The 26,225-nt window shown below is 36.6% G+C and overlaps 1 protein-coding gene across 1 annotated transcript in view; it reads left to right on the forward strand.

Moving 5' to 3' along the window:
• The window catches only part of LOC149579983 (FAD/NAD(P)-binding oxidoreductase family protein), a 107,011-nt gene extending 81,574 nt beyond the window's left edge, over positions 1-25,437 (forward strand). The window contains exons 7-9 of the mRNA XM_089788252.1: positions 18,664-18,879; positions 19,155-19,730; positions 25,018-25,437. Coding sequence (XP_089644378.1) covers positions 18,664-18,879; positions 19,155-19,730; positions 25,018-25,260 — 1,035 coding nt within the window. The 3' untranslated portion in view covers positions 25,261-25,437. The remainder of the gene's footprint in view (positions 1-18,663; positions 18,880-19,154; positions 19,731-25,017) is intronic.
• Positions 25,438-26,225: the final 788 nt, after the last annotated feature.

Raw genomic sequence — 26,225 nt, forward strand, 5'->3', positions numbered from 1 at the left:
TTGATCTTGAATAAATTTGAAATATAAGTTATTTTCTGCATTACCTCTATGAAAACCCTGCTGTAAAAGGTGCTGATCAAGCCTGGGATACCAAGCCCTAGGTGCCCATTTAAGACCATATAAGGCCTTTTTAAGTTAGCATACATAATCCTTTTTACCCGCATAGACAAAACCTTTTGGTTGTTCCATATAAACTTTCTCTTCTAAGAATCCATTCAGAAAAGCTTATTTTACATCCTTTGCCAAATCTTAAAAGTTTTACATAGTGAAAATGCCAAAAACATGTGTATAGCTTATAACTTGGCTACAGGAGCAAATATCTCATCGAAATCAATCTCTTACTTTGTGCATTACCCTTGCATACCAGTCTAGCTTTGTTTCTAACAATTTTGCCATCTTCTTTAAGTTTATTCTCAAACGCCCATTTGGCACCAATAACATTTTTATCTGATGGTCGAGGAACTAACTCCCAAAGTGTTATTTTTCTGAATTTGAGTTAATTCTTCTTTCATTGCATAAATCCAGTTGTCATCTATGCTAGCTTCCTTGTGTGTTTTAGGTTCCATTTCAGAAATCAAAGATAGATAGGTTTCTTCATTATATTTTGTAACAACCTTTTTCCTTGTTTGAATCCTATCATCTTTATTACCTATTATTTGTTGCTCAGGATGATTTCTTTTAACAAACTTAGAAGGATTCTTTTCACGAATATTTTCAAAAGAATTTTCTCTAGCATTCTCAGAATATGTTTCATCATCATCATTAGAAGCATTTGTTGGAGTATTTTCTTTAGAATCATTGGATGGTGTAGAAGTGCTTTCAAGCACATCATCTGTATTAACTATAGAATCTTCAGGGTTGTCTTTGTGTAACTGCTCATCAATTTTTATGTTAAACACATTCAACTATTTTCTTTAATCTTGTTTACCATACTGGTAAAGAAATCAATGCATACAGACAATGGAACAGAATAGCAGAATTATATTCGCTGTAATGACCCTCACTATAAAGGCCACAGAAACCCTCAAACTGAACTTAGGAATTTTGTCAAACACTTGGCGTGTAACAGTAACAATATTCAGAATATGGTAATTTCAGATTTGATACTTTCAGAATATAATCACAGAATTACAATATATATAAAGCCATTGAATTATATTTCAATTACAATGCAATAAATTCTGAAATTATTTTATTACCAATTCTGGACTGATTATTACAATGACTGTATGACAGCAAATTTACCCAAAAATTGACATATATTTCAGAATGCAAGAACCTGGTTTGAAGAACTATGGAAGAACACCACGTTTTGCTGCAGATCGTTGATGAAGACCTCCAACTACACCCCCAAACTATCCTTAATTTGCTGCTGCTGCCCAAACTAGCAAGGCCGTACCAGGCCGTACTTGTACGGCTGCTGAAATAAAATAATATTAGGGTTTTGAGACCCCCAAATGCAAGGAAAATGGGTGCGTAGGGTTAGGTAGTAACCCTGTAAAACCATAAAAAATAACTCCAATGAGTTGAGGAGATATGAGCAATTATGTGGTTCCGAACCCTGCTTTGCCAATTCTGAAAATGCACTTATTCTGTCTTCAAACGCTTGTCAAATGCTTCTCCAATGATAGGGCAAATTTGAAATCCTTATTCCAACCAAAAACAAACCCTAACAACGAATTCTCAATAAGCTCCAATGAGATGGCTGAATACCAACTCCAATTATGCAACAATTCAGGTGATATTTCACACCCTCAAAGTCGCCAATCCAAGGGAGTGATTCGTTCCCAAAGATCGAATAATTTGCAGATCCAAAGTCCACAAATGTCTTCACAATGAAGAAGTAGAAGAGTTCTCCAATCCAAGCATGTCCAAATGAGAGGCCCAGCCCTCTATTTATTCACTTTTCTAAGAAGTTGCTAGAACTTCTAGAAACATCCTTTATAATTTCTCATTATAATGCACTTTTTTATAATAAAGTAATTTTATAAAATAAAAAGTGCAACTCAAATTAAAATTATAACATGTGGGCCCCAATATCACATAATGATAAAATATAACCTCTTAACACTTCTTCAAGAGCAAGATATGACTATCTGATCCGCAGAATTGACTCTCTTTCCACACCATTTGCCTACGAGAGTCTGGAATAGGCAAATCCATGATCAATGCCATGTCGAACTAAAGAGGGGACATTACAGTCCGCCCCTCCTGAAATTGCTTGGCCTCAAGCAATCTCAACGCCGGGTGCTGCAAAATAGCCTCCCCCTCCCAAGTAGCATCCTCAACAGGTAAATCTTTCCACTTAACCAAGTATTCTCTGATCACCCTTCTACGAAGCTTCTTTTCTCTGCTCTCCAGGATGGATTCTGGTACTAAAATCAATTTTCCCTCATCGTCTAAAGGAGGTAATACTGCAGAAGGCACCACATTCTGACCCAACGCCTTCTTGAGGCGTGACACATGAAACACATTGTGCACTCTGCTGTCTGCGGGAAGCTCCAACTCATAAGCCACTTCACCAACTCGCCTGATAATCCTGAATGGTCCATAATAGCGTGGCTTAAGTTTCTCTGCCCCACTCTTCTTAAGAGTAGATTGCCTGTATGGCTGCAACATGAGGTAAACCATATCATCTACCTCAAAACTACGCTCAGTTCTCTTCTGGTCTGCATACTGCTTCTGCTGGTTCTGAGCTCTTGCAATATTGTCTTTGAGGGTAGCAACTATATCCTTACTCTCCTGTAATAATTCACCTGCACTGGGTACCCGACTGTCGCTCAACAACAAATCTAAGAAACTAGGTGCTTCATAACCGTAAAGTGCCATGAAGGGTGTCATCTGTATAGTCATATGATATGTAGTATTGTAACAATAGTCGCAGAGATATATCCATCTGACCCAAGCTCGCTGCTGAGCTGCCACATAATTCCTTAAATACCCTTCCACCCATTTGTTCACAATTTCTGTCTGACCATCGGTTTGTGGGTGATAGCTAGTGCTGGGTGTAAGCTCCGTGCCACATAACCGGAATACCTCCTGCCAAAAGTGACTCATGAAACGGCTATCCCTATCACTCACAATGTTCTGAGGCAAGCCGTGCAATCTGAAAACCTCCCGAAAGAAAACCTCTGCCACCTGAGCTGCTGAATGTGTAGTGGTGATAGGAAAGAAATGAGCATATTTCGTTAATCTATCTACCACCACATAAATACAATCTCGTCCTTGTACCTTGGGCAAACCTGTGATAAAGTCCATGGAGATGCATTCCCACTTCCTGTCGGGAATCGGAAGTGGCTGTAGGAGCCCTGCCGGATAGCTGTGTTCTTGTTTGTTTTGCTGGCAAACAAGACACTCTCGAACATACTGCAAAACATCAGCTTTCAGCCCCTTCCAAGTGAACCGCTCTCGAACTGACTTGTAAGTCTTGAAGTACCCGGGATGGCCTGCTGTCGGTGAGTCGTGAAGTGCTCTCATAATCAGTTGCTTAACCTTCGATCCTGGGACCAGGTAAATCCTGTTCTTGTAAATGATCAAATCATCCACAAGTGTGTATCTGGTATCAATCACTGTTCCCTCTACTATATCGAAGGCCCATGTATCCCTGGCATACTCTGCTATAATCAAGTGTCGCCAATCCTCTGATATCTGAACCATAAGAGTGAGGTGTGGCCTTCGAGATAGAGCATCTGCAACAACATTCTGAGTTCCCTTGACATATGAGATGTCAAAATCATATGCCTGCAACTTACTTACCCACTTTTGTTGGCGATCATTCAGGTCCTGCTGTCCCAAGAAATGCCTCAGACTGTTATGATCAGTTTTAATACAAAACTTGCTACCCACAAGATATTGTCTGAATTTGGCCAAAGCATGCATGATGGCCAACATCTCCTTATCATATATACTGAATGAACGCTCAGGGCCTCTGAGCTTCCTGCTCTCATAAGCTATGGGGTGCTTATTCTGCATAAGTACAGCACCTACTCCCTCTCCAGATGCATCACATTGAAGCTCAAATGGCTTCGTGAAATCAGGTAATGCTAGAACTGGGCACGTAGTCATTATCTCCTTAAATCTCAAAAAACAATCCTGTGCCTTCTGAGTCCACACAAATTCCCCTTTTTTCAGTAAATCTGTCATGGGAGCTGCATGTCGTGAGTAGCCACTGACAAACCTGCGATAAAAACCACATAAACCAAGGAACCCCCTCAACTGTGTAAGGTTCTTTGGTGGAGGCCAATCAACAATAGCGCGAATCTTTTCAGGATCCATCCGCACTCCCTCTGCACTAATGATGTGTCCTAAATATAACAGCTCGGTCATCCCTAAGTCACATTTGGACTCCTTTGCATAGAAGGACTCCTTCTGTAGAATGCTCAACACCGTCTCCAAATGCTCTAGATGCTCCTGCCATGATCGGCTATAGATCAAAATGTCATCAAAAAACACCAGCACGAATTTCCTCAACTGATGGTGGAAAACTCTGTTCATAGTGGACTGGAAAGTGGCAGGTGCATTGGTCAGACCGAAAGGCATGACTACAAACTCAAAGTGCCCACAATGACATCTGAAAGCAGTTTTCTCAATATCCTGTTCACGGACTCTGATCTGGTGATATCCTGATCTCAAATCAATTTTCGTGAAATAACAGGCCCCATGCAATTCATCTATCAACTCATCAATGCGAGGAATAGGATACCTGTTCTTAATGGTTCTCTTATTTAATGCCCTGTAATCAATACACATCCGAAGCGTTCCATCCTTCTTTTTTACCAAAACAACAGAAGATGCAAAAGGTGACTTACTAGGTCGGATGTGCCCCATAGCTAGCAACTCCTCAATGGTCCTTTCGATCTCATCCTTGAGTCGCTTTGGATGTCGATATGGTGTGATCATGATAGGTTTAACACCTTCCTCCAGTTCAATAATATGCTCAATACTTCTGTCCGGTGGCCTGCCTGGTGGAATCTCACTGAATACCTTTTCGTACTTAATCCTCAACTTCTGAATATCAGGATGATATTCCGCCTTATGTTGCTCCTCCTGTGTAGGTATCAAAGTACAAACTGCTGCCCACTCTATATCATTATGCCTAGTTAATCTCTCCAGCCGCCTAAATGAGATAGTTCTGATGTCTCCATTACGGATAGCCTTTAGCACATGAATCCTACCATTTATTTCGAATTGTATCTCCATATCCTCTAATCTCAGGGTAACCACCTTCAATGAATGTAGCCACTGCATCCCAAGTACTATGTCCATGTCACCCATGTTGACCACATGATAATCCGCCTTAAACTCATAGTTGTTCAAGCGCAAAGGTAAGTCTCGTACCATCCTGTCACAATGAAGAGTGTATCCATCAGCTACCTTGACTCTTAGTCCTTCGAACTCCTCAGTAATGAGTCCACGCTTCTCTACAAATCGTGCATCAATGAAATTATGCGTGGCACCTGTGTCCAACAATGTAATAACCTTCTGTCCAGCCAAGACTCCCCGAAGTCTGAAAGATCCCTCTCTCTGGATACTAGACAGTCATGCTTCTTGTAAATGTAGCTCTGTTTCCTGCCTTTGCCCTGCACTGTCTATCTCCTGCTCTCCCTCTGCTTCATCAGGATCCTCATCATGATGTTCTGAACCATCTGAATCTGAGCCTTCGTAATAAGCCCACATTGCCCGGTTGGCCTTCCCTTTTGGCCTCATAGGACAGTCATGGCCGTACTCATACGGGCCTTTGCAATAGAAGCATAGCTTCTTCCTACGCAAGTCATTAAGTGTCTCCTTGTCCAGCCTCTTACTTTCTTCCTTAGGTAGCTGTGCCTCTCTATGAAAGGGTTTCCTGTCCTTATCTTTTCCTGAAGGGAAACTCTTTGCCTGAAATTTATTTTTAGAAGCTGAAGAGGAATCCATGTCACGAGCTTTCTTAATGGCTTCCTGCAAAGTGGGAGGGTTGAGAGCTTTAATCCACCCTCTCAACGGATCAACTAACCCATCCATAAATAAAACCAATAGCCTTCGTTCAGATACATCTGTTACTAACACTGCAAGTTTCTGAAACTCTGAAATGTATGTTTCCAATGAGCCCCACTGTTTAAGCTGGGCTAATTCCTTGAAATGGAGTTCTGGATCTTTCTTATCAAAACGTTCAATCAGTCTCTCCATAAACTCCACATATGAGGTAATGTGTGCATGACCCATAGTGATCATACCATGATGCCACCATTCGTGTGCTAACCCATCCAGGTGAATTGCTGCATACTTAATAGCTTCTTCCTCAGACATAGGATTCAATTGAAATTATGTGTCAAGCTTTTGAACCCAAGCTCTTGCTGTAGACTTCCCCGAGCCATCATAATATGGTAACTGTAGTTTTCCTACTTTCTTTCATAGCTCATAGTTCTGAGTCCTGTCTTGTCCACGGGGCATATGCTTCATCCGCACATCCATATACTCTCTAAAGGTGATTGCAGCTGTAAAATCTGGTCCTCCTGCTTCCCAATCTCTCCTCAGCTGATCCTGTATGTCAGTGATCTGGGGTTCTGGTACCGGCTGCTCTGGAGCTCTAGGAAGGAACGTAGGAATCATAGGCCTCGAACTTACTGTCCGAGCTTGCTGGGGGGCATGACCGAAATTGTTCCCAATTTGTTCGCCTCCATTATGTCTCTCATCCTGATTATTCCCATTCTGATTGTGACCATTCTGATTATTTCCTCCACCTATGTTAGCGTTCAACCCCATTTGTCGAGCCATCATCTGCATCATAAGCTCCATTCTCTGATTCTGTTCTTGTGCTCTTTGTTCGGCTAATCGCTGTCCCTGTGCCAGGGTGTCTAATAACTGTAAAAATCTTTCCTCTTGCGGATCTGGACCGGCATTCCCGCCATTGTAGTCGTAGTCTTGATCAAAAAATACCTCCCCTGTGTCTGTATGACTGGATTCTATGTCCACCTGGATAGATGAGCTAGACTGTTCGCTCTGCAGGTCAGAAATCCTATCTTGTCTTGCTTTGGTATTGCGAAAATTATAAGGCCTTTGTCGCATGCTCTGATTTTTAATGTTTTGACATTTCGTCAAACACTTTCCCTCCTATCCAACTGTTCCAAATTCCCTATAAGACCTCCACAGGATGGCAGGACTTATAGCTCTGATACCACTGTAATGACCCTCACTATAAAGGCCACAGAAACCCTCAAACTGAACTTAGGAATTTTGTCAAACACTTGGCGTGTAACAGTAACAATATTCAGAATATGGTAATTTCAGATTTGATACTTTCAGAATATAATCACAGAATTACAATATATATAAAGCCATTGAATTATATTTCAATTACAATGCAATAAATTCTGAAATTATTTTATTACCAATTCTGGACTGATTATTACAATGACTGTATGACAGCAAATTTACCCAAAAATTGACATATATTTCAGAATGCAAGAACCTGGTTTGAAGAACTATGGAAGAACACCACGTTTTGCTGCAGATCGTTGATGAAGACCTCCAACTGCACCCCCAAACTGTCCTTAATTTGCTGCTGCTGCCCAAACTAGCAAGGCCGTACCAGGCCGTACTTGTACGGCTGCTGAAATAAAATAATATTAGGGTTTTGGGATCCCCAAATGCAAGGAAAATGGGTGCGTAGGGTTAGGTAGTAACCCTGTAAAACCATAAAAAATAACTCCAATGAGTTGAGGAGATATGAGCAATTATGTGGTTCCGAACCCTGCTTTGCCAATTCTGAAAATGCACTTATTCTGTCTTCAAACGCTTGTCAAATGCTTCTCCAATGATAGGGCAAATCTGAAATCCTTATTCCAACCAAAAACAAACCCTAACAACGAATTCTCAATAAGCTCCAATGAGATGGCTGAATACCAACTCCAATTATGCAACAATTCAGGTGATATTTCACACCCTCAAAGTCGCCAATCCAAGGGAGTGATTCGTTCCCAAAGATCGAATAATTTGCAGATCCAAAGTCCACAAATGTCTTCACAATGAAGAAGTAGAAGAGTTCTCCAATCCAAGCATGTCCAAATGAGAGGCCCAACCCTCTATTTATTCACTTTTCTAAGAAGTTGCTAGAACTTCTAGAAACATCCTTTATAATTTCTCATTATAATGCACTTTTTTATAATAAAGTAATTTTATAAAATAAAAAGTGCAACTCAAATTAAAATTATAACATGTGGGCCCCAATATCACATAATGATAAAATATAACCTCTTAACACTTCTTCAAGAGCAAGATATGACTATCTGATCCGCAGAATTGACTCTCTTTCCACACCATTTGCCTACGAGAGTCTGGAATAGGCAAATCCATGATCAATGCCATGTCGAACTAAAGAGGGGACATTACATTTGCATATGCTAGACATACATTATGCTTCATAAGATGAATGATAGAAGATAATAGTAGAAGATGCTTTACAATGATCCCAGACGGGATATAAATACTATCTGCCGAACCTTCCTGAAGGAGTCCGTCGGCCACAAACATTATGTCCGCTACAAACTATTTTCCCGTCGGCTACAGAATACAAAACATTGACGACAATTATTCCGTCGGCCACAAAAACACCGACGGAACCATCCAGTCGGCTGACAAATCTATTGTTATAGCATTTATAAGCTTTACTATGAGTTGGGTAACTAAGAAACAAACCTTAATCACATCTGGAATCAAAACTACTCAAACCTTCCTCTGATCGCTTAATAAAATATTTGCTTCCAAAAAGTTTGAAGTATTTAACTGAGGCTGGCTTATCATACCATAACGCATATGGAGTTTTCTTGCTGTTTGGCTTGAGGCGAATCCTATTTATGACATAGATTGTTGTGTGCATTGCTTCCACCCAAAACCTTTTAGGAAGTTTTGATTCATTAAGTAAAGTTTTAACCATTTCCTTTACCGTTCTGTTTTTTCTTTCAACTACCCCATTCTATTGAGGTGTCCAGCCTTTAAATTATTGTCTCTTTATTCCTTCTTCTTCACAGTAAGCAACAGAGTCATAAAACATAAATTTGCCACCTCTATCAGATCCAAGGCACTTAACTTCATAATCAATTTTTTTTCAACCATAGCCTTAAAAATCTTATACATTTTCAAAAGCTTTTGACTTTTATTTTAAGAATGTCACCCATGTCATTCTAGAATAATCGTTTACAAATAGCATGAAGTATCTTCCATTTTTCAAACCTTTAGTTCTGGTGGATCCACAAAGAACAGTGTGAGTCAACTCAAGGGGTTGTAAACTTGAATATTATTTTGGTTTGAAACTGATTCTAGTTTGTTTTCCTTGATGACATTCTTTGCAAAAATACTTTCAGGTTTTACAATCTTGGGCATATGTCTTACTGAATTTAAAGAATTGATTTTCACAAGATTATCAAAATTGACATGTCATAACCTCCTGTGCCGAAACCAACTTTCATCAACTTGGCTCATCATACAATTTACATCTTTTACTTCTCTCAAATCATAAACATTACTTTGAATATGTTTACCCTCAACAATTACCTTTTCTAGAATTGAGTTTTCTTATCTCACATCCTTGAGCATTAAAATTTACAAGGTAGCCATTATCACATGATTAACACTTAGTAAATTATATTTTAAACCATCAACATACCACACATTGTTTGCTTCTACCATAGCATTGATACTCAAGTAACCTTACCTCGTATCAACACTGAAGATTTATCTCCAAATTTTACCGGACCACCATTGCATTCCCTCAAATGTGGAAAACTTGCCTTTATCACTTGTCACGTGGTTTGAACAGCCACTGTCTGCAATTCAAAGGTTTTCTTTTGTAGCATGTAAGGCTGTAACAACAAGAGACTTGTTTTCTTTCACCATACTTTCGTCTTTTTCTTGTTAAATAACCCATATCCTGAATAAACAAAACTCAACTAGTAGTTTCTTGCAGTATGCGCAACATTCTGACAATTAAAGAAAATCAACTTGAAATTTCCTAATGCATTCAAAGAATTTGGACATACAAACTGATCTTTCTTCTTGGCATAACCCTACAATTTGTTGTTTTATGACGAAAATAGTTGTAAAAGTTGCAATAACCATAGAATGAGTAAAATCTTCTAGGAAACCACTTCTTAGTTTCAATAAAACACTTTTTATCTTGTGCACTCTTTGAACTTTCTCCTTTTTCGAGCCCTAATCCTGTTTTGATGCTAGTGTCTTGTTGTTGATCCAACATATCACTTAGCATTTCTGAACTTTTTGTGAATTTCATTTCCCTATCAGGAATCATAGTTAGTTTCTTGATTTCATTCATTAAAGTAACTACTTCCCTTTCAAACTTGGCCATATATGTTTGTGATTTAGCCCATTTTACCTTATCATCCCCTTCATAGATGCCTTTTAACTTATCCCAGATTTCCTTGGCTGTCTTACAATGCATGACCTTAGTATTTGTTATTAGCTAAATCACACAATAATGCATTTCTAGCTTTAGCATTGTTTTCATAATCTTCCTTATCTGCTAGATCAATCAAAGGAGCTTTAGGTAAAAGGTAGCCATTTACAACAGACAAGGAAGCATCATAACAAATTGAAGCAATGTAACTTTCCACTCTAATGCTCCAGAAAGCATGATTTGTTCCATCAAAGAGAGGTGATTTATTCGAGGATGCTCTTTCTAAATTAGCCACGTGTTCTGTTACTAGTATCTTCTTAGACTGAATAGGTCTTTGACAAGCACTTTGCTCTGATACCAATTGAAGAACACAAATTTACTATTGGGGAAGGGCGGTGGGGGGTGAATTAGTCGTAAATAATACTTAAACAATTCTTTCGATTTGATCTTTTAACCAGTAACTTCTTATAGTGTATCAAAGTAAGCACCAAACTGAATATAGAAGATATGCACCACAAAGCAAGAGATCAAACAAAAGAATATAACATGGAAACACAATGAGGGAGAAAACCACGGTGAGAATCGCTGCTAAGATTTTCTGTCCTAATCCACCCTCACAAATCTGAAACATTTACAATCTTTAAGGGCTTCAACCCTAAGGAGCATCAACTTCTACTTTAGAGCAATAGCTCTTCCCGAATCTGAGCACCTACTGAATGAATGAGCACCAACAATGAATATGAGCAACAACTCAATCACAACAAACAGATAATTTGAGGACAAAACTGTATCTCAGATCAAATCTGAATCAATTACAATTCTGCACGATGAAATCAAATCTGATATATTTGTAATTTCTTTGCAATCTGAATCAAATATAAAGAATACTGCAATACTGAAGATAATTAACCCTGGTAATCACAGTATAAATCACTCTGAACAGTCTCTTGATACTCAAACACTCAAAAACAAATTTATCCCAACATTCTGACTGTATAAATTTGTAATTCAAATATGAAGCTTGAATGATAGCAGATGGAAGTATTTACTATTTAATGATCACCACTACCTCCTTTGATATTCAAACTGACCAGATTATTTGCCAGACGTTTATCTTTCAACAATCTTCAGAGTATTTATGGCCCAATTTCCATCTTCTGATTTCTCTGTAAAGAATTATGCAAAATGTCTTCAATACTTATCTGGTTTTCATCAGACCTCTAGTTCTCTCATATACTTTACAATAATATATTCCTCAATTCGAGATCCAGACTTTCCTCTTTTTCCAATACATATCATCACTTTTTCTTTCTCAAAATCTGCAATTCGAATATATAGAGGAATGTCTATTAGTAAAGTCTGCAGTGCCGACTAACTGCAAGCAGTTGAGAAGTTTTTGATTGGTTGCAAACTGTTGACAACTTCCTCCCACGTGGATCATTTTCCTTTGATGAAACAGAATCAGTTTACTGCTCATGTGTCTTGGAAAAGACAAACAAATTTGAAAAAAAAAAACTGTATTTCAATCTCATTCAAATCTAAGAGCTGGATTTGTCTAATATGCTCTGATAAAAAAAACAAAGATCATATTCTTTTGGATGCTGCTTGCTATGGTGTGGAAATATATACAATTTTACAATTGTAAAGACTTCTTTGTTTGTCCACACTTTTAAGATTATCGTGCCAACCCAGAATTACAATTATGTGTGAAGAAGTATCATGGTGGCAGCGGTTTGTAATAATCCCTGTTCAAACACATTTGATTTCTGAGTTGAGACTTGCTCTAACATGGCAGAGCCCATCCGCCATGCTCATCTCCCAACTTTATTATCACAGTCTTTATTTTTTTAAACAAAATCTTCAAGTTTATAAATTCCAATAGACAAACTTTAAAAACCAAATTCTGGAGAAGTTTTTCGATATGAGAGATGATTGCTGGTAAAGGATAATACTTCAAAGCATGCGATAGTTACATTGTGACCCTATGTTCATGCCGGCAGAAAGTTACATCGTGGCCCTATGTTCATGCATGCTGTGAAATTCCAGTCACAAAATACATGCTGGGGTTTTCGTCTGTAGACAACATCAATATCTCCACCAATATGATCATCATACACAGTCACTAATCTATACAGCCTGATGCAAAAATATTGAACAGCATCCAGCGACAAGGACAACATCAATATATTAATCACTTGAGCGATCTCTTCTTTGACGAATATGTAACATGCAATTATGTCTCTTAAAACTTTATCTTTGCAAACTTCATGGATACCTCTGTACCATATCAATCTTTGATTGCAAACACATCACCATCTTTGATTACAAACAATTTCATTACCTGTCTCGAAATGTAAAATGATTCAAAGCGTACTGAATTAGATATAACAACATTGTTCAGACTATTTGTTTTGTAACTCATTTGACATCAATGCATATAATTTAGACAAGAGCGAACATACCAATTGTTGGAATCATTTGCTGTTGCACCAAAAACTCAAACTGTCAATACCCAATACAAATGCCAGATCTAATCTGACCCACGTGAGGTGGTTAAGCCATGTCATGAACCTCCAAGGAGGTGCTAACCGCCAAGTCAACAACTATCACACTCAAAATGATACAATATGCATCAGCTCTCCCTTGTTTTGACTGAGCTGAGATGAACTCATTTGTGTTAGCTCTGAATTAGCCTTAGTAGCTCGTAAGGTAGAGGTGAGTGTTGATCATATAGTGGAATATGTCATATAATTCCAAAAGGGATAATTACTCCCAAATGTCAAGTTAGGTGGGAGTTTTACCTACTTGCAAAATGCCAAGCATATGGTTGTGACGACTCAAGTAAGGACAAATAAATGGTCATGGGGAGGTGGCTAATAAATCTAAAAGAGGTTGAGACATTCAATTACTTGAATGTGAGTGTAGGATTTTGCCATGTGTTCTCCTAATTATTCTAATATAACCTAAGAAAGCTTAATATATTTGTAGAAAAAATAAACATTCCCTAACATAAGGTAACATAATAACCTACACCAACACCCCCCTCCCTTAAGCATAGCTTAGGTGGGCATTAGGATGCAAAAATGGGTCCCGACTACAAGGCCATGTTAGCTACTCATTTACAATGATAAAATCTCTCAAAAGATGGGAGAGAAACTTGTAGGACAGAACTCCTCCTAGGAGAGAGGAATAGAGACCATGTAGTCCCTTAATGTAGAGTCTCCTGCATTGTTGGTGAATGGTCAACATAGGAAATTTAAGATGGTCCAAGAGTGCCGAACATTGTTCCTCCCCTTAGGAAGAAATAAAATCGAGGATGTGTGCAAGATGTCCTTTGATTCTTGAAAGGGATTTGTAGGAAGAAGGATGAAGATATATGATGTCTCTAAACTTTGCCTAGGTTCCAATATCAAATCAAGTGTTCTAGGCCACTCTGTAGAAGAGATGATCCAAAATCTAGTGGAGATGGATGTAGAATAGAATCCAAAGACAAAACTATTTTCTCTGAAGACCAAGGTGCCTCCTCCAAATGCTGCTCAATAGTGACCATAGTCATGTCAAATTGTGAGGAATGATCATTTGGACATCCCGATTTCCCGAGTCTAAATTAACATCTATCATACTCAAAGAATACAGTTATTACTTCTTTTCATAGGAAGACAATTATATCATTCATGTTCATGTGAATAAGAATTACCGTTAAAATCAGTCAGACAAAATTTCTTAACTAAAAACTTGAAATACCATCAAATGAAATTACTACAGAAATTGAAAACCACACACCTCGGAAAACTAAGATAGAAATCAAACTAGGGATGCTTCTGCAACCACCCGGGTTAGTTCACAAATACACTATAACAATTTCACATGACGACTATCATCTAAAAATTGCTATCTCAAAATCAAATGATGATTACAATTAAATACCACTATATTTAAAATTAGGGCTTTACGTACCACTATATCAATTAGGGCATCGTTTACCATCGGTTCATTTTGGGCTTTTGATACCGCTATATCACCTAGGGCTTCTGCTACCGCGGATTCAATTAGGGCTTCCGCTACCACTAATTCAAATAGGGCTTTCGATACCACTAATTCAAATAGGGCTTCCGATACCACTGATTTGAATAGGGTTCCAGCTATCACTCAATCAATTAGGGCTTCCGATTCCTTTCCATCTAATTACTTAACTGCTGCAAGAATTCAAGATTAGAAATATTCTTATATTTGATAGTCATATAAATGAAAAACAACCCATAAATCTATCTATTGCATCTAGGTGTAACGATGAAATAAACTCAATTAATCTTACCTTCTTGCATATTAATCATAAAAGTGATAATACCTGTTTCCGACAACCAATTGCATGTATGACTTATCTTTGTTTGATGCGCATTTGGTAACTTATGGAGAGATGAAACATTGTTAGTGGCTTAACCACCCAACCTCGGACCAAATCTTATCCCCACACAATCTCTAATGAAAAAGGCCCTCCCTACCCAGAATTGGCAGGGATCATCTTGCCATCCACTGGGCATTCTGGTATGTAACACACCATACAACTTGGCAGTAGGAGATCACAATAACGAAAATATGCATGAGCTAATAATTAATTCTTATTAAAAATGATAAACGTTGTTATGTCATATTTGATACTGATTCATATTATTATAGATTCCTCTCACCCCGTCACCGTTTTTCTTGGCTACACAACCGGGTGAATCCAAAGTGTTAGGAATTCTCAAATCAACTGGTTTAGTCAATTATACATGCATATAGCATTTCACAACTTGTGATTACATAATTATGTTCTTTAAAGATTTCAAAATCGAATGTTTAATTAATTAATTTAATCATAACTGAATTCTCTTCCACATTCTTGCAAACTCTCTACACCTCCTCACCATTTCAGGCTACCATGCCGGTGATTCCCAGGTGCTCACGAGTTTATATCCACTATATTGTTTTACACTTGTTCACCTAATATGGCAGTACTGCCGATGAATTCCTCGGTGTTAAGATTACATGATCTCAATTCCATCTCGGATCAGATATAAAAGGATGCATTAAATTTTAAGCTGATATTTATTGAACATGACTGATATGCTTTCTTGACTGAATAACATCAATGATTAACCAACTCCATATTCTAAAATCTATACGTTATTCCCTTGCATTCGGTCTGAAAATAAGTAAACATCAACAATGTGGATTCTATGTAATAAGGGCATAAGGATACGACTGGTGTGGTATATGGAAATGAATAGACAACCAACTTTTGTAATATATGTATTTAGTTTTCGGGTACTACATGAAACCCGTCAGGCATTATAAAGAAATACAAAAGGGACATACATGGTTCGACAGTAATATTACTTGACACTTCGGTTATACTGAATTGCTCTGAATTCAGGAGTTCGGACTCCACTTACTGGTTCTGATTTCCATGACAAGAAACGTGAAGGAGAAATATGCAAGGCAGAATCTCAGTTGGTATTAATCTCAGTCGGGATTTATCTCAGTCGGAACTATTCATAGTCGCTTAGAGAGCCACCGATAGCAAGGAGAAAGGAGGAAAAGAGTAAAAGATAGATAGCCGATACGATCATGAGACTCTAATATAAAAGAATAACTTGGCTCTTTGGCTTCCAATAGTTACAAGAAGGCTTTTCGGTTCCTCCACAAATTCGAATTCCAAAGCATTAAATCGATTAAAACAAAAGAAGGAAAGGTTAATAAAAGGTTTGAAAGTTGAAAGATTATGCAATTCAAATCGTCAAATATTAAATCGATTTTCATGCCAAGTGTTAATCAGTTAAAAGTAAGAAATTATAGTTTGAATATTATAATTCAAACGATATTATATTTTGAACATTATTATAATCACTTATTTAAATTATTAAATTATGATGATGTTAAATCATTTTTATATTTACATGCATGAATTTAAATATTTACTATAATAATATGATAAAAGATAAATTAAAATCCTTTGAGATACGTTTTATATTTTAACCCAATTATTTTATTAATTTATTTAAATACTCATGTAGTTCCACAGATGTATCCTGTTTCAAGTCGTTAAGTCCTCTACCGATCTGCTCAGTGATGGTGATGCTCCTGCCTAATTCTTTTCTGACAATGCTTCCACTCCCTCTGACATGCTTCCTACAAGAAATTCTCCAAAATTAAATTATAAATTATTTAATCATAAATAATCATAACAGTTAACTCTCATCTCAATTCTATGAATTCATGATTAACAATCAACTAGCGTGTTATCTTCACTTGAAATCATAACAACTAACTATCTTACCATTTCACTAGCTTATAACAAATAAAATTGCCAACTGACTTCATCTAAACCTCAACGGCTATATTTCAAATTAGGTCAAAAATTGGGATGTAACATGGTTAAAGAACAAGGGGATCAAAATTCCCCCCCTTGTCATTCGAAGACGACACAAAAAATTCATTGAAGAGAAGATGTATGCTCTCAATAGTGTCCTCCAAGTCTGCAAAATGGGATTGACAAAACAAACCAACAACGTCTACCAAGTACTCATCCCAAGGAGTTGTCTCTGGAAGACAATGAATGCCCCACTCTGAGTAGGAGCCATAGCAGTAACAGAATCATCAGAAACAACATTCGATGCAAGAGATGCATTTTCAACACATCTCTCTTGAATCTTAGTTGAACGCCAAGATTCAATTGATCATATCAAATTTCCTCAAAAGTGTCTAGACTAGATGGATGAGTGTTTACGTTAGCCGATGAAACTATAGAAGAAAAGTGTGAGAAGGTTATAATTGAGATGGATGATCTATCTTCCTGTTGTGAGGTTTTTGCATTACCACCCCATTGCAGCTGGGGATCCCCTCTTTTTGCCTTTGCCCCTTAAGCTTTGGATTTTAGAGTAAGTTTGTTTTTGCCTTTATGTTAGGTCAAGGAGAGTTAGAGTTCAAAAAATTAAAGAGAAAGAACTGGAACAGGAAATCAGATTGGTGATGCACGTCAGACTGATAAGGTTAAAGAGATTAATTGTCATTAAGGGAGAAGATTTTGAGATAGTCAAAATCCTCAAGCAGGGGCAGAATCCCCCCCGCCTAGGATTTAATCCTCGCTGCAATGAGATTTCAGCCCCATAAACAAAGGTGGATCTGACATCTGGGTATACTGTGAGTTGTTTGAGTGTTTAAGGCATGAGGTCAGAGACAAGTCTGCAACAGGAGGAAGATAAACACAATCTTGAGGAAAAAATGCAATTTTAATGACCTGTGATCTTTTACAAAGAAAATTGCAAAAAAAAAAAATTGGATGCTGAATCCCTAGTCAGTTTTGGAGGAAAAAAGATGCAAATTTTGAACACACTCGGGCAAATATTTCAAAAATTTTGAACTAATAATTTCAAAAAAAGAAATTAAATTTTTTGAAAGAGGCCAGGAATTTGCTCTGATACCATATTATGGTAAAATAATGAATGTGTTATTAAACAGAGATCATAAACTATCTATATATACAATTATACACAAGAATATTTCTATAACGAACAAAGAGAGAGAAATAGAAACATTCTACAGAGAGACAGAGAAAGTTTCCATAATGGACAGGAGTTTATGGAAACATTACAAAAAGAGTGATCATTAGAAAAAGACGGAAGAGAGAGTAAATAGAAACTATCTAATATCATTATAATATAGACTTCTGAGATATTGAACTAATAAAATGGTACTGTTGGAGATCACTCGGCAACTGACAGTTTATGATAAAATTTAAAAGGGAAAGAGGAAGTTGGGGCTAGAATTCCCAATTTTCTAATTTTTAAGATATGCTCATGTTGAATTCAGTGTGCACGCACTTTGCAGTTATAAGCAAGATGGCTCTTCTTAGTCCAATTTTTTGATCCCAACTGTTGTGATTGCTAAACCATACGCACTGAGTTTCGACTCCAGTTGATGACTTTTTAAGTTTAAACATCCAAGGATCATCACTTGGATTTGAAAGCAGACTATTCTTTTAAGTTTGTTGAATGTGCTTTTCAAATAGAGCGTTAAGGGAGAAATACAACTCTTGCATAGAAAACCCTCTTTGATTTCCTTTTGTAATGGCCTTAAAGGAAAACTACATTTTGTACGTAGGATTCTAGAGCTCTTAGAAAGTAATAGCAACATCTCACTTAATATTTTTATCTTTTTAATATATTACATATAGCCTCATAATTATTTTCTTCTCGGTTTCTGATTTCTTTTGCTGCTTAATCTGGGTTGAACAGGACAAAGGCTATGCTGAGATGATATATCCAGCCAAAGTAAAATCTGTGCATTCTGCCTCAAACTCTCAATCAGTGTCAAAAGAAAATTCAACAGGACAAGCACACAATAATAATACATTATCAGCCTCATCTGAAGGTCCATCCGGTTCCAGTTTTCCTCATTCTTTGGCCAAAGTCGAGCTTGATGATGGAAGCTGTCTCTATGCAAGATTGGTGGTAAGGTTCAAGCTTTCTTTATTGGACTCATTAGGTTTATGCTTTCAAGTGACTCTTTGTTAAGATACTTGCATGATTTTATTCGAACAAGGTAATTCACATCACACTGCTCATAAATCATATAGTTTACTATTTTGAGGAGCGGCCTGTCTGTCTCTGTGTTATTTCTTTGGTTCTTAATCTCTGTGTTATTTCTTTGGTTCACAATCTGTGTGTTATTTCATTGGTTTTTAATCAACTATAACCTTTGAAACTATGCGCTGATTCATACTTAGGTTGGAGCAGATGGTGGGCGTTCTCAGGTCCGATCAATGGTAGGCTTCCAAACTAGTGGATGGGACTACAAGCAGCATGCTCTTATTTGTACTGTGGAGCTTGAAACTGAAAACCAAACTGCATGGCAGAGATTTTTATCCACTGGTCCTCTTGCACTCCTCCCAATGGATAAGAAATTTAGCAATATTGTATGGTCAACTACTCCAGAACAAGCAGCACAGCTTAAAGGAATGAATCAGAATGAATTTATACAAGCAGTTAATAATGCTTTAGAGCATGACTGTAGACCTCATCTTCTGTCACAAATTTCTAGTGTTCTGAACAGCACACCCTCGACATCAGAATCTTTTGAGGTCCCTCCAAGAGTAACTGCCCTATCAACAGAACGGATGTCATTTCCACTGTCCTTAATGCATTCACACAGCTATGCATCAAATCGTGTTGTTTTGGTGGGTGATGCAGCTCATACAGTGCATCCCTTAGCAGGACAAGGAGTTAACTTAGGATTTGGAGATGCTGCTGAATTAGTGAGAGTTCTCAATGAAGGCATTTCAACAGGTTTTGACATTGGTGAGGTATGTCACATGTTGTGTTTCAATTTTTTATTTTCCCTATAAAAAATGGTCATGATGGTCATGTTACTAAGAAAATAGAGTGTGTTCTACAGGCCTTAAGGTACGACATTTTGTTTTTCATAGAATTTAACTTTATGATTGTTTCTGCATTAAAGCATGGGAACCTACTGTTATATGGTGCGCAATTTTAATATGGAAAAATTGTTTTATATGCACATAAATTGTGATAACAACCTAATTATGTCCATAATCAGGGTGATGTGATTTTAGGAAATATTATAGCTTCATCATATTCTTATTTTCAGGACTTCATTTTTAATAAACACAAGTAGAGCATGTTGATTTTGGTTTATTTTGTACTTTTTCTAAACATTTAAAATTCCTATAATTGTAGCAAAAGTTTTAAGTTGCTTGCATTAAGGAGCTTGGGTAGTTAAAGGGAGCAATTCATATCTATACTCTAGAGACATCATTTAGAATAAAGTTTATTAAGGTTATTTTTTGAATTTGATATCACATTGAGCACTTCTGTATAGTGCGTCCTGTTTTGATAGAGTGGCTTAGATTTGAAAATTACTCTCAAATAATTCAGCAACTAATCAGATCATAAAATACTTCAACTAGGATGCTCATTGTCAAATGCCCAACAGAATTACAAGGAAGCTTAATACAAGGAAACATAGTTATGTGCTATGAAACCTATGATTATATGGCATTGAAAAATGACCTGTCATTGACAGATATTTTATTATTTCTTCGCATGAGTTTAAATTTACCGAAGTGCTGATCCTCTATAATTTGCCAGTACAACTGACATAAATAGTTGGGATGCAATTTCCCCATCTGGGATATACCTAATTTTGCCCAAAAGATAACAAATTCATACACAATTAATTTACACGAGTATTCTTTCACTAGATTACACAATTATAACTGGATTTAGGAAAAATAACTATTAACATTAAACACATGATAATGACTTTTCCTATTGTAAATGCACACTATAGCTTCAACCATGTTAGTAACTTGAGGGAAAAGCACCACAGGATGCCAGGAGACTATCCTTCACAAGTTGAGCCTGAGTGTCGAATATCCAACCAAGTGAACCTGATCCCTTGATCTGCAAGCAAACATCTTAATGAGGGCCCACAAACAACCAACTCAATGAGTGCCCACAAGTAACCAAATCAGTGGGCATCCACTTAATTGAGGGGATTTGTACTCTTGCATCTCCATATTATGTTTTCTTGCCAATTCCTAATATGATGGCTTTGCAGAAATCAAATGAACAATTACTAATCTTATAATTCTTGTTAGGACACCTAGAGACTGTTGTCCTCAAACAAGCCCAAGGGTGTGGAGTAACCATCTTAGACAATTCAACCCCTTGGCCACAAGCAATACAACTCAATGGCTGGAGTACTTGATTAGGGAAGATCAGTTCTGCTACATTTTCCTTACAATTTCAAATATAAATAATAAATACAATTATATTGCATACCAATCACTTCCCTTACCATTTTAGATTGCTCTACTTTCTCTCAGTTATTCGATTCAGAATCAATCATTTGATTATTGTTGAATGAATTCCTTTGGTTGTATGATTTTAGGTATTGGCGAGTGATAATTAAGTCATTGTTGATTAGATGATTGATGAGTGATGATTAAGTGATTATTGATTAGATGATTAAGTGATTGTTGATTAGATGATTGACAAGACATGATGTAAAGATTTCTTGTTTGATATATTGGTGATTGATGATTGAATGAATGCTCATTTGATAGAATGGTTTTTTAATTGATTGTTGTAACATCCCGTATTTCCAGCCTTATCATATCATTGAACACAGTTACTTTTTCATATTCATGAGCACGAGAAGGCAGTTATAATTAGCTTTTTTAAATGTTCATATAAAACAGATCAGCGGTTATAACCAATTAACTGAATTACCTTAACTAATAATTGAAAAAGAGCATTTAACCAACAAATACAATATATATATATATATCAATATCATAACCAAGCATTACTTAATGGAAAGAGATATCATTTTCTACTAATAAAGATACATTACTTTTTATAATCACATGAAGACAGTTTTGCAACTACTTCACATATTTAGATGGAAGATTATCAACGGCTATAACATAATAACTGAAAAGAAAATAGCTGATTAAATGATATTAACCATCTAACATATCTTCAACTTGAAATTACAAATTCATAAAAGTAAAATACCTGTTACTAGAAGATATTTGAATGCAAATCATATCTTTGTTTTGTGCAAGCCTTGGCATTTGTTGGAGAGGAGAAGCATTGCCAGGGGCTTAACCTCCCAACCATGGACCCTTAGGTATCCCCACACAATCTCTACCGAGAAAGGATCTCCTTGCCTAGGATTAGGTATGGGACACCCTTGTCCTGCCACTGAGCATTCTGGTGTTAAAGTGTTATTCCACAATCAGCTTGACAACAAGAATCACACCCTTAGACACCATGAATAGACTCAGTTTAAAACACTTTCATTACTTGCATATTTGTTACTAACTGTTCTTCTCTTATCATGCAGGGATAACCCGTGGTTCAATAATTATCAGTACACACCCTTCATATCGACCTTGCTGGTCTTCATTGATACATTCCTGCACTGACTGTCTAAGCATTGTATAATCACAACCAATTACATTCTGCCTGATCTGGGCTTTTGGCCTCACAATAGATTCACGATCCTTGTAATTTATTCTTGACTCTACATAAGAGTGTTGTCTCTTACCTCAGAGGGTCTATAGAAGATACCCCTGTATAAGATTGCATTGCTTGAATCTTATTCCAAGTTGAGCAACAATTCTGAAAGGAGATGTTATTAGAGGTTGCCACAGATTGTTCGATCTTGAGCATATTTGCAAACTTATACAAAAGTAAAATAAATAGTTCATTTCATAGCTAGGCTCTATCTATCATATTGTTGCCTTATTTCAGATTTCCAAGCTACAAATTTAGAGTCTTAATAAAAAATGGGAACAAAATACAGAAAGAATGCGCAACCTGGTTGAGGTATTATCACCTCCTTGTACTAGTGGAAAGAGAAGATGATTGGTACGACTCCTTGCCTATAGCTTCTAGCACTTACTGGTATGATTAAGTCGCAGTTGAGAATGCAAACACAACTATAACCCACGACATTGTAGGTGTAGTTGCAAAATGAACAAAAGGACTAGGAAGTGCCATTTTCAAGTAATGACTTATGACATAGCATGAATGCAACTTCAGGTATTGACTCATGACACAATATGAATGCAACTTCAGGATTGATTCACGACACTTACATAGATAAGGCAAGCCGACATGAATATCAATTTCAATATGAATCATGACACAATAAAATGCAACCGTAGATGATAAGGGTAATTGCAAAGGAAAATGCAAGATCAATTTTGTTTTGGAATGCATCTTCAGGTATTGATTGCTGATAACAAAAGCAGAAGATTCTCCAATATGTAATGTGATCGCTTGGTAACATATGCAAGTTGCATATAAGAGCTCATCTCTTTGCTTCCATGCATGCTCGGTTACGAGCAAGATGAATAAAGGTGGCAACAAAATGAGTTACAAGCAAGAGTCAATAAAAGGCTGATTAAACATATGACAACTTAATAATATTAAAATGGGCCGTTTGGAAATAGAAAGGCCTGATGAAGAGTAAAATAAATATGGCCCCTGAAATTATAAAGGCTGATGACATGAATAATATTAAATCCATTGCCTAAGGTTGGAAAATAATTTCATACTAAATGTCTTAAAATAAAAATATCATACTATACCTACCTATACTTGTATATGCATGTACACACGTGTGCGTGCATGCGCGCGTGCGCGATATTCTAACAAACCTATCTAGTGTATACGCCATATTTTAAGTGGGCATATACGTACATCTCATTCAAATTTACACATACATACATATATGTGTATATGTATATGCAAGTATATGTAGATACTATGGTACTATTATATTAAGGCATGAAAAGGCATGACAAAGTTCTAGTTTCAATCAATGCTTGGTGATTTTTGTTTTATAATTTTAATGATATACACACATTGACCTGGTTAGTTCATGGTTGTCCAAGTATACTCTTGCTTCTCTAGCTGTTTACCCTTGGCCATGGTGGTTTACGACCCATACCTATTTGTTGAATGATAGGTGGTGCTGCCGTGCCCAACTCCTTCTCTGGCAATGCTTCACCCCCTTTGTTGCATTCTTGCAAGTGAAAATTTATCATGTTAACAACAATTGCTCATGATTTTACGAAGTCAAAATTATCTTAGCATATGATCATATTAGCCATCCATTTCCAATTCATATATCGTCATAATGATTGACCAATATTCCATTTTCCCATGAAATTATAACGAATAACTAATGTAACCAATCACTCAACTTCGCATGAAGCCTCGACAGCTACAAAGGAACATTTAAAATTGAGCCAAAAATTGGGATGTAACAATTATTTTCTTGATTTGATATTGATTATTGCTTTTGTAGATTAATAAGTGATGATTGATAATATATCCTTTAATGCTTAGAATGAGCACTTTATTGGTGAAAGGGTCATCATCTTTCCGAAGAATTTGGTCACCACTTTTCATTGTTTCTGTTGAGAATAATATATTTTTTCGGGATTGATCTCCCTTGGATGTCCTTAAATGGAAACTTCTCCCCTAAATATCTTCCAATGTGAGGGAGAGTCGCACCTCTTCAGCATGTCTTCCCTTTGCAATGGTCACAACCTTTAACAATTATTACCCTACAAAATAGTCAATTGTTCATCTTTGCTGTTCCTTGAAAGAGTGACTTATTTTTTCCATTCCTTCTTCCACTTCCAGTTATCCTTAATTCCTATGCTCCAGTCTTTCTTCCTTTCTCCATACCACTTTTCAAATGAACCCTTCTCCCTTTTATGAACCATAAACAATTGTCACGTGGGATGCCCATGTGATATGTTTGCGAATTTCAGCATGTTAACAGTATTTCAACTTTTAATTGCATTTTCTTTCCTTAGAGGCTTTATCTACATTACCTTTTGCATTCTGTGGTTAGTTGTATTGCTGAATTCTTCTGTATTTGTGTATTTTATAAATGAAAGAAAATATACATTGCTTTCATTTTGTTTTTAATCTGTTTTTAAGATTACCTTTTTTTAATTAAGGAAATTGAGTTCCATTTTGATCCATGAAGATTATTGCTTTTAAATAGAAAATATGTGAAAAATAATATTTTTCTTGCAGATTTCGTTGCTGAAGAAGTATGAAAGAGAAAGGAAGCTTGTAAATCTACCTATGATGGCCATATTGGATGGCTTTCAGAGGATATTTTCTGCTGATTTTGGACCAGTGAACATGTTACGAGCTGCTGCATTTGGTGGTGTTCAGTTTTTGGGTCCTTTGAGAAGACAAGTAATATCTTATGCTATGGGTGAGCAGAAGTGGCCACTGTTTTCTTTAAATCTTGATAAAGTTCTACATTCTTGAAGCAGGTGTGCATCCCATGGAGTAGAACTCATTCACTTTTTATATTAGAATGTAAAGTAATTTTACTGTTGTTTGCAGATTCTATTCATTAAACCAATAAGTATTTTTACATAAGGCTTTGTGTTTTCTATGAGTGTTAATTGAAATAAAGAGGAAATTTATTGAAACTAAAGTAAATTCACCTTGGAATATTATGATGTAATTTCCACCTTCATTTAGGGCATTGTTGCAGAAGAGTTGTGCGGAGCTAATTATTTGAAATATAGCCCATCGAGTACAGTGCAAATGGTATACAAGATTAGAGGATTTTTGAATATCATTATGTGACATGAATATCTGTAAAATATGGAAGCCTAAAAAAGAAATCATTAATCACATTTTCTTCCAATGTTACTGCTTGTATCCCTAATAATAAATGATGTACTCTTTTCTCCAAAACTGTTCTTGGAAGTTTTAAAAAAATAGGATAGATAATTTACCATATTGAAGAAACGTATCCTTGCAAAGGTTCTATGGAAGTAGTCAAAGGTCAAATATAAGCTATTAGTATAATTTGTTGGCATTTCCAAACTTTTATGTGAAACTCTTATATTAGCACATATTTTAGAAATTATAATTATCTTGAGTAACTGGAACATATCAGATGTGGGCACATTTAGCCTCGTTTTTTATTACATGAAATTCAGGTTTTAGGGACCCGAAACCCATTACATAGGATTTACATAGACATGACCATTGAAGTTCAGCAAAGACAAAACATAGGCTACAAGTCACCTGGAGAAATGCTGGCAAGAACAGAGAAGAAGACAACAAACAACCAGAGACCAGCCAAAGAAAGTACCCAACATGAGACAGGCCAAGACCACAAAGAGGGTCTTAACAGAAGGCTCCCCCCAACCCAAAACTAACATAACATGAAAAAATAACATGCCTAGAGAAGATTAAGATTTTCCTTTACATCCTTT

The sequence above is a fragment of the Cupressus sempervirens genome, chromosome 1 (assembly GCF_028749045.1).
Source record: "Cupressus sempervirens isolate cs-2001-9-10 chromosome 1, ASM2874904v1, whole genome shotgun sequence".
NCBI lineage: Eukaryota > Viridiplantae > Streptophyta > Pinopsida > Cupressales > Cupressaceae > Cupressus > Cupressus sempervirens.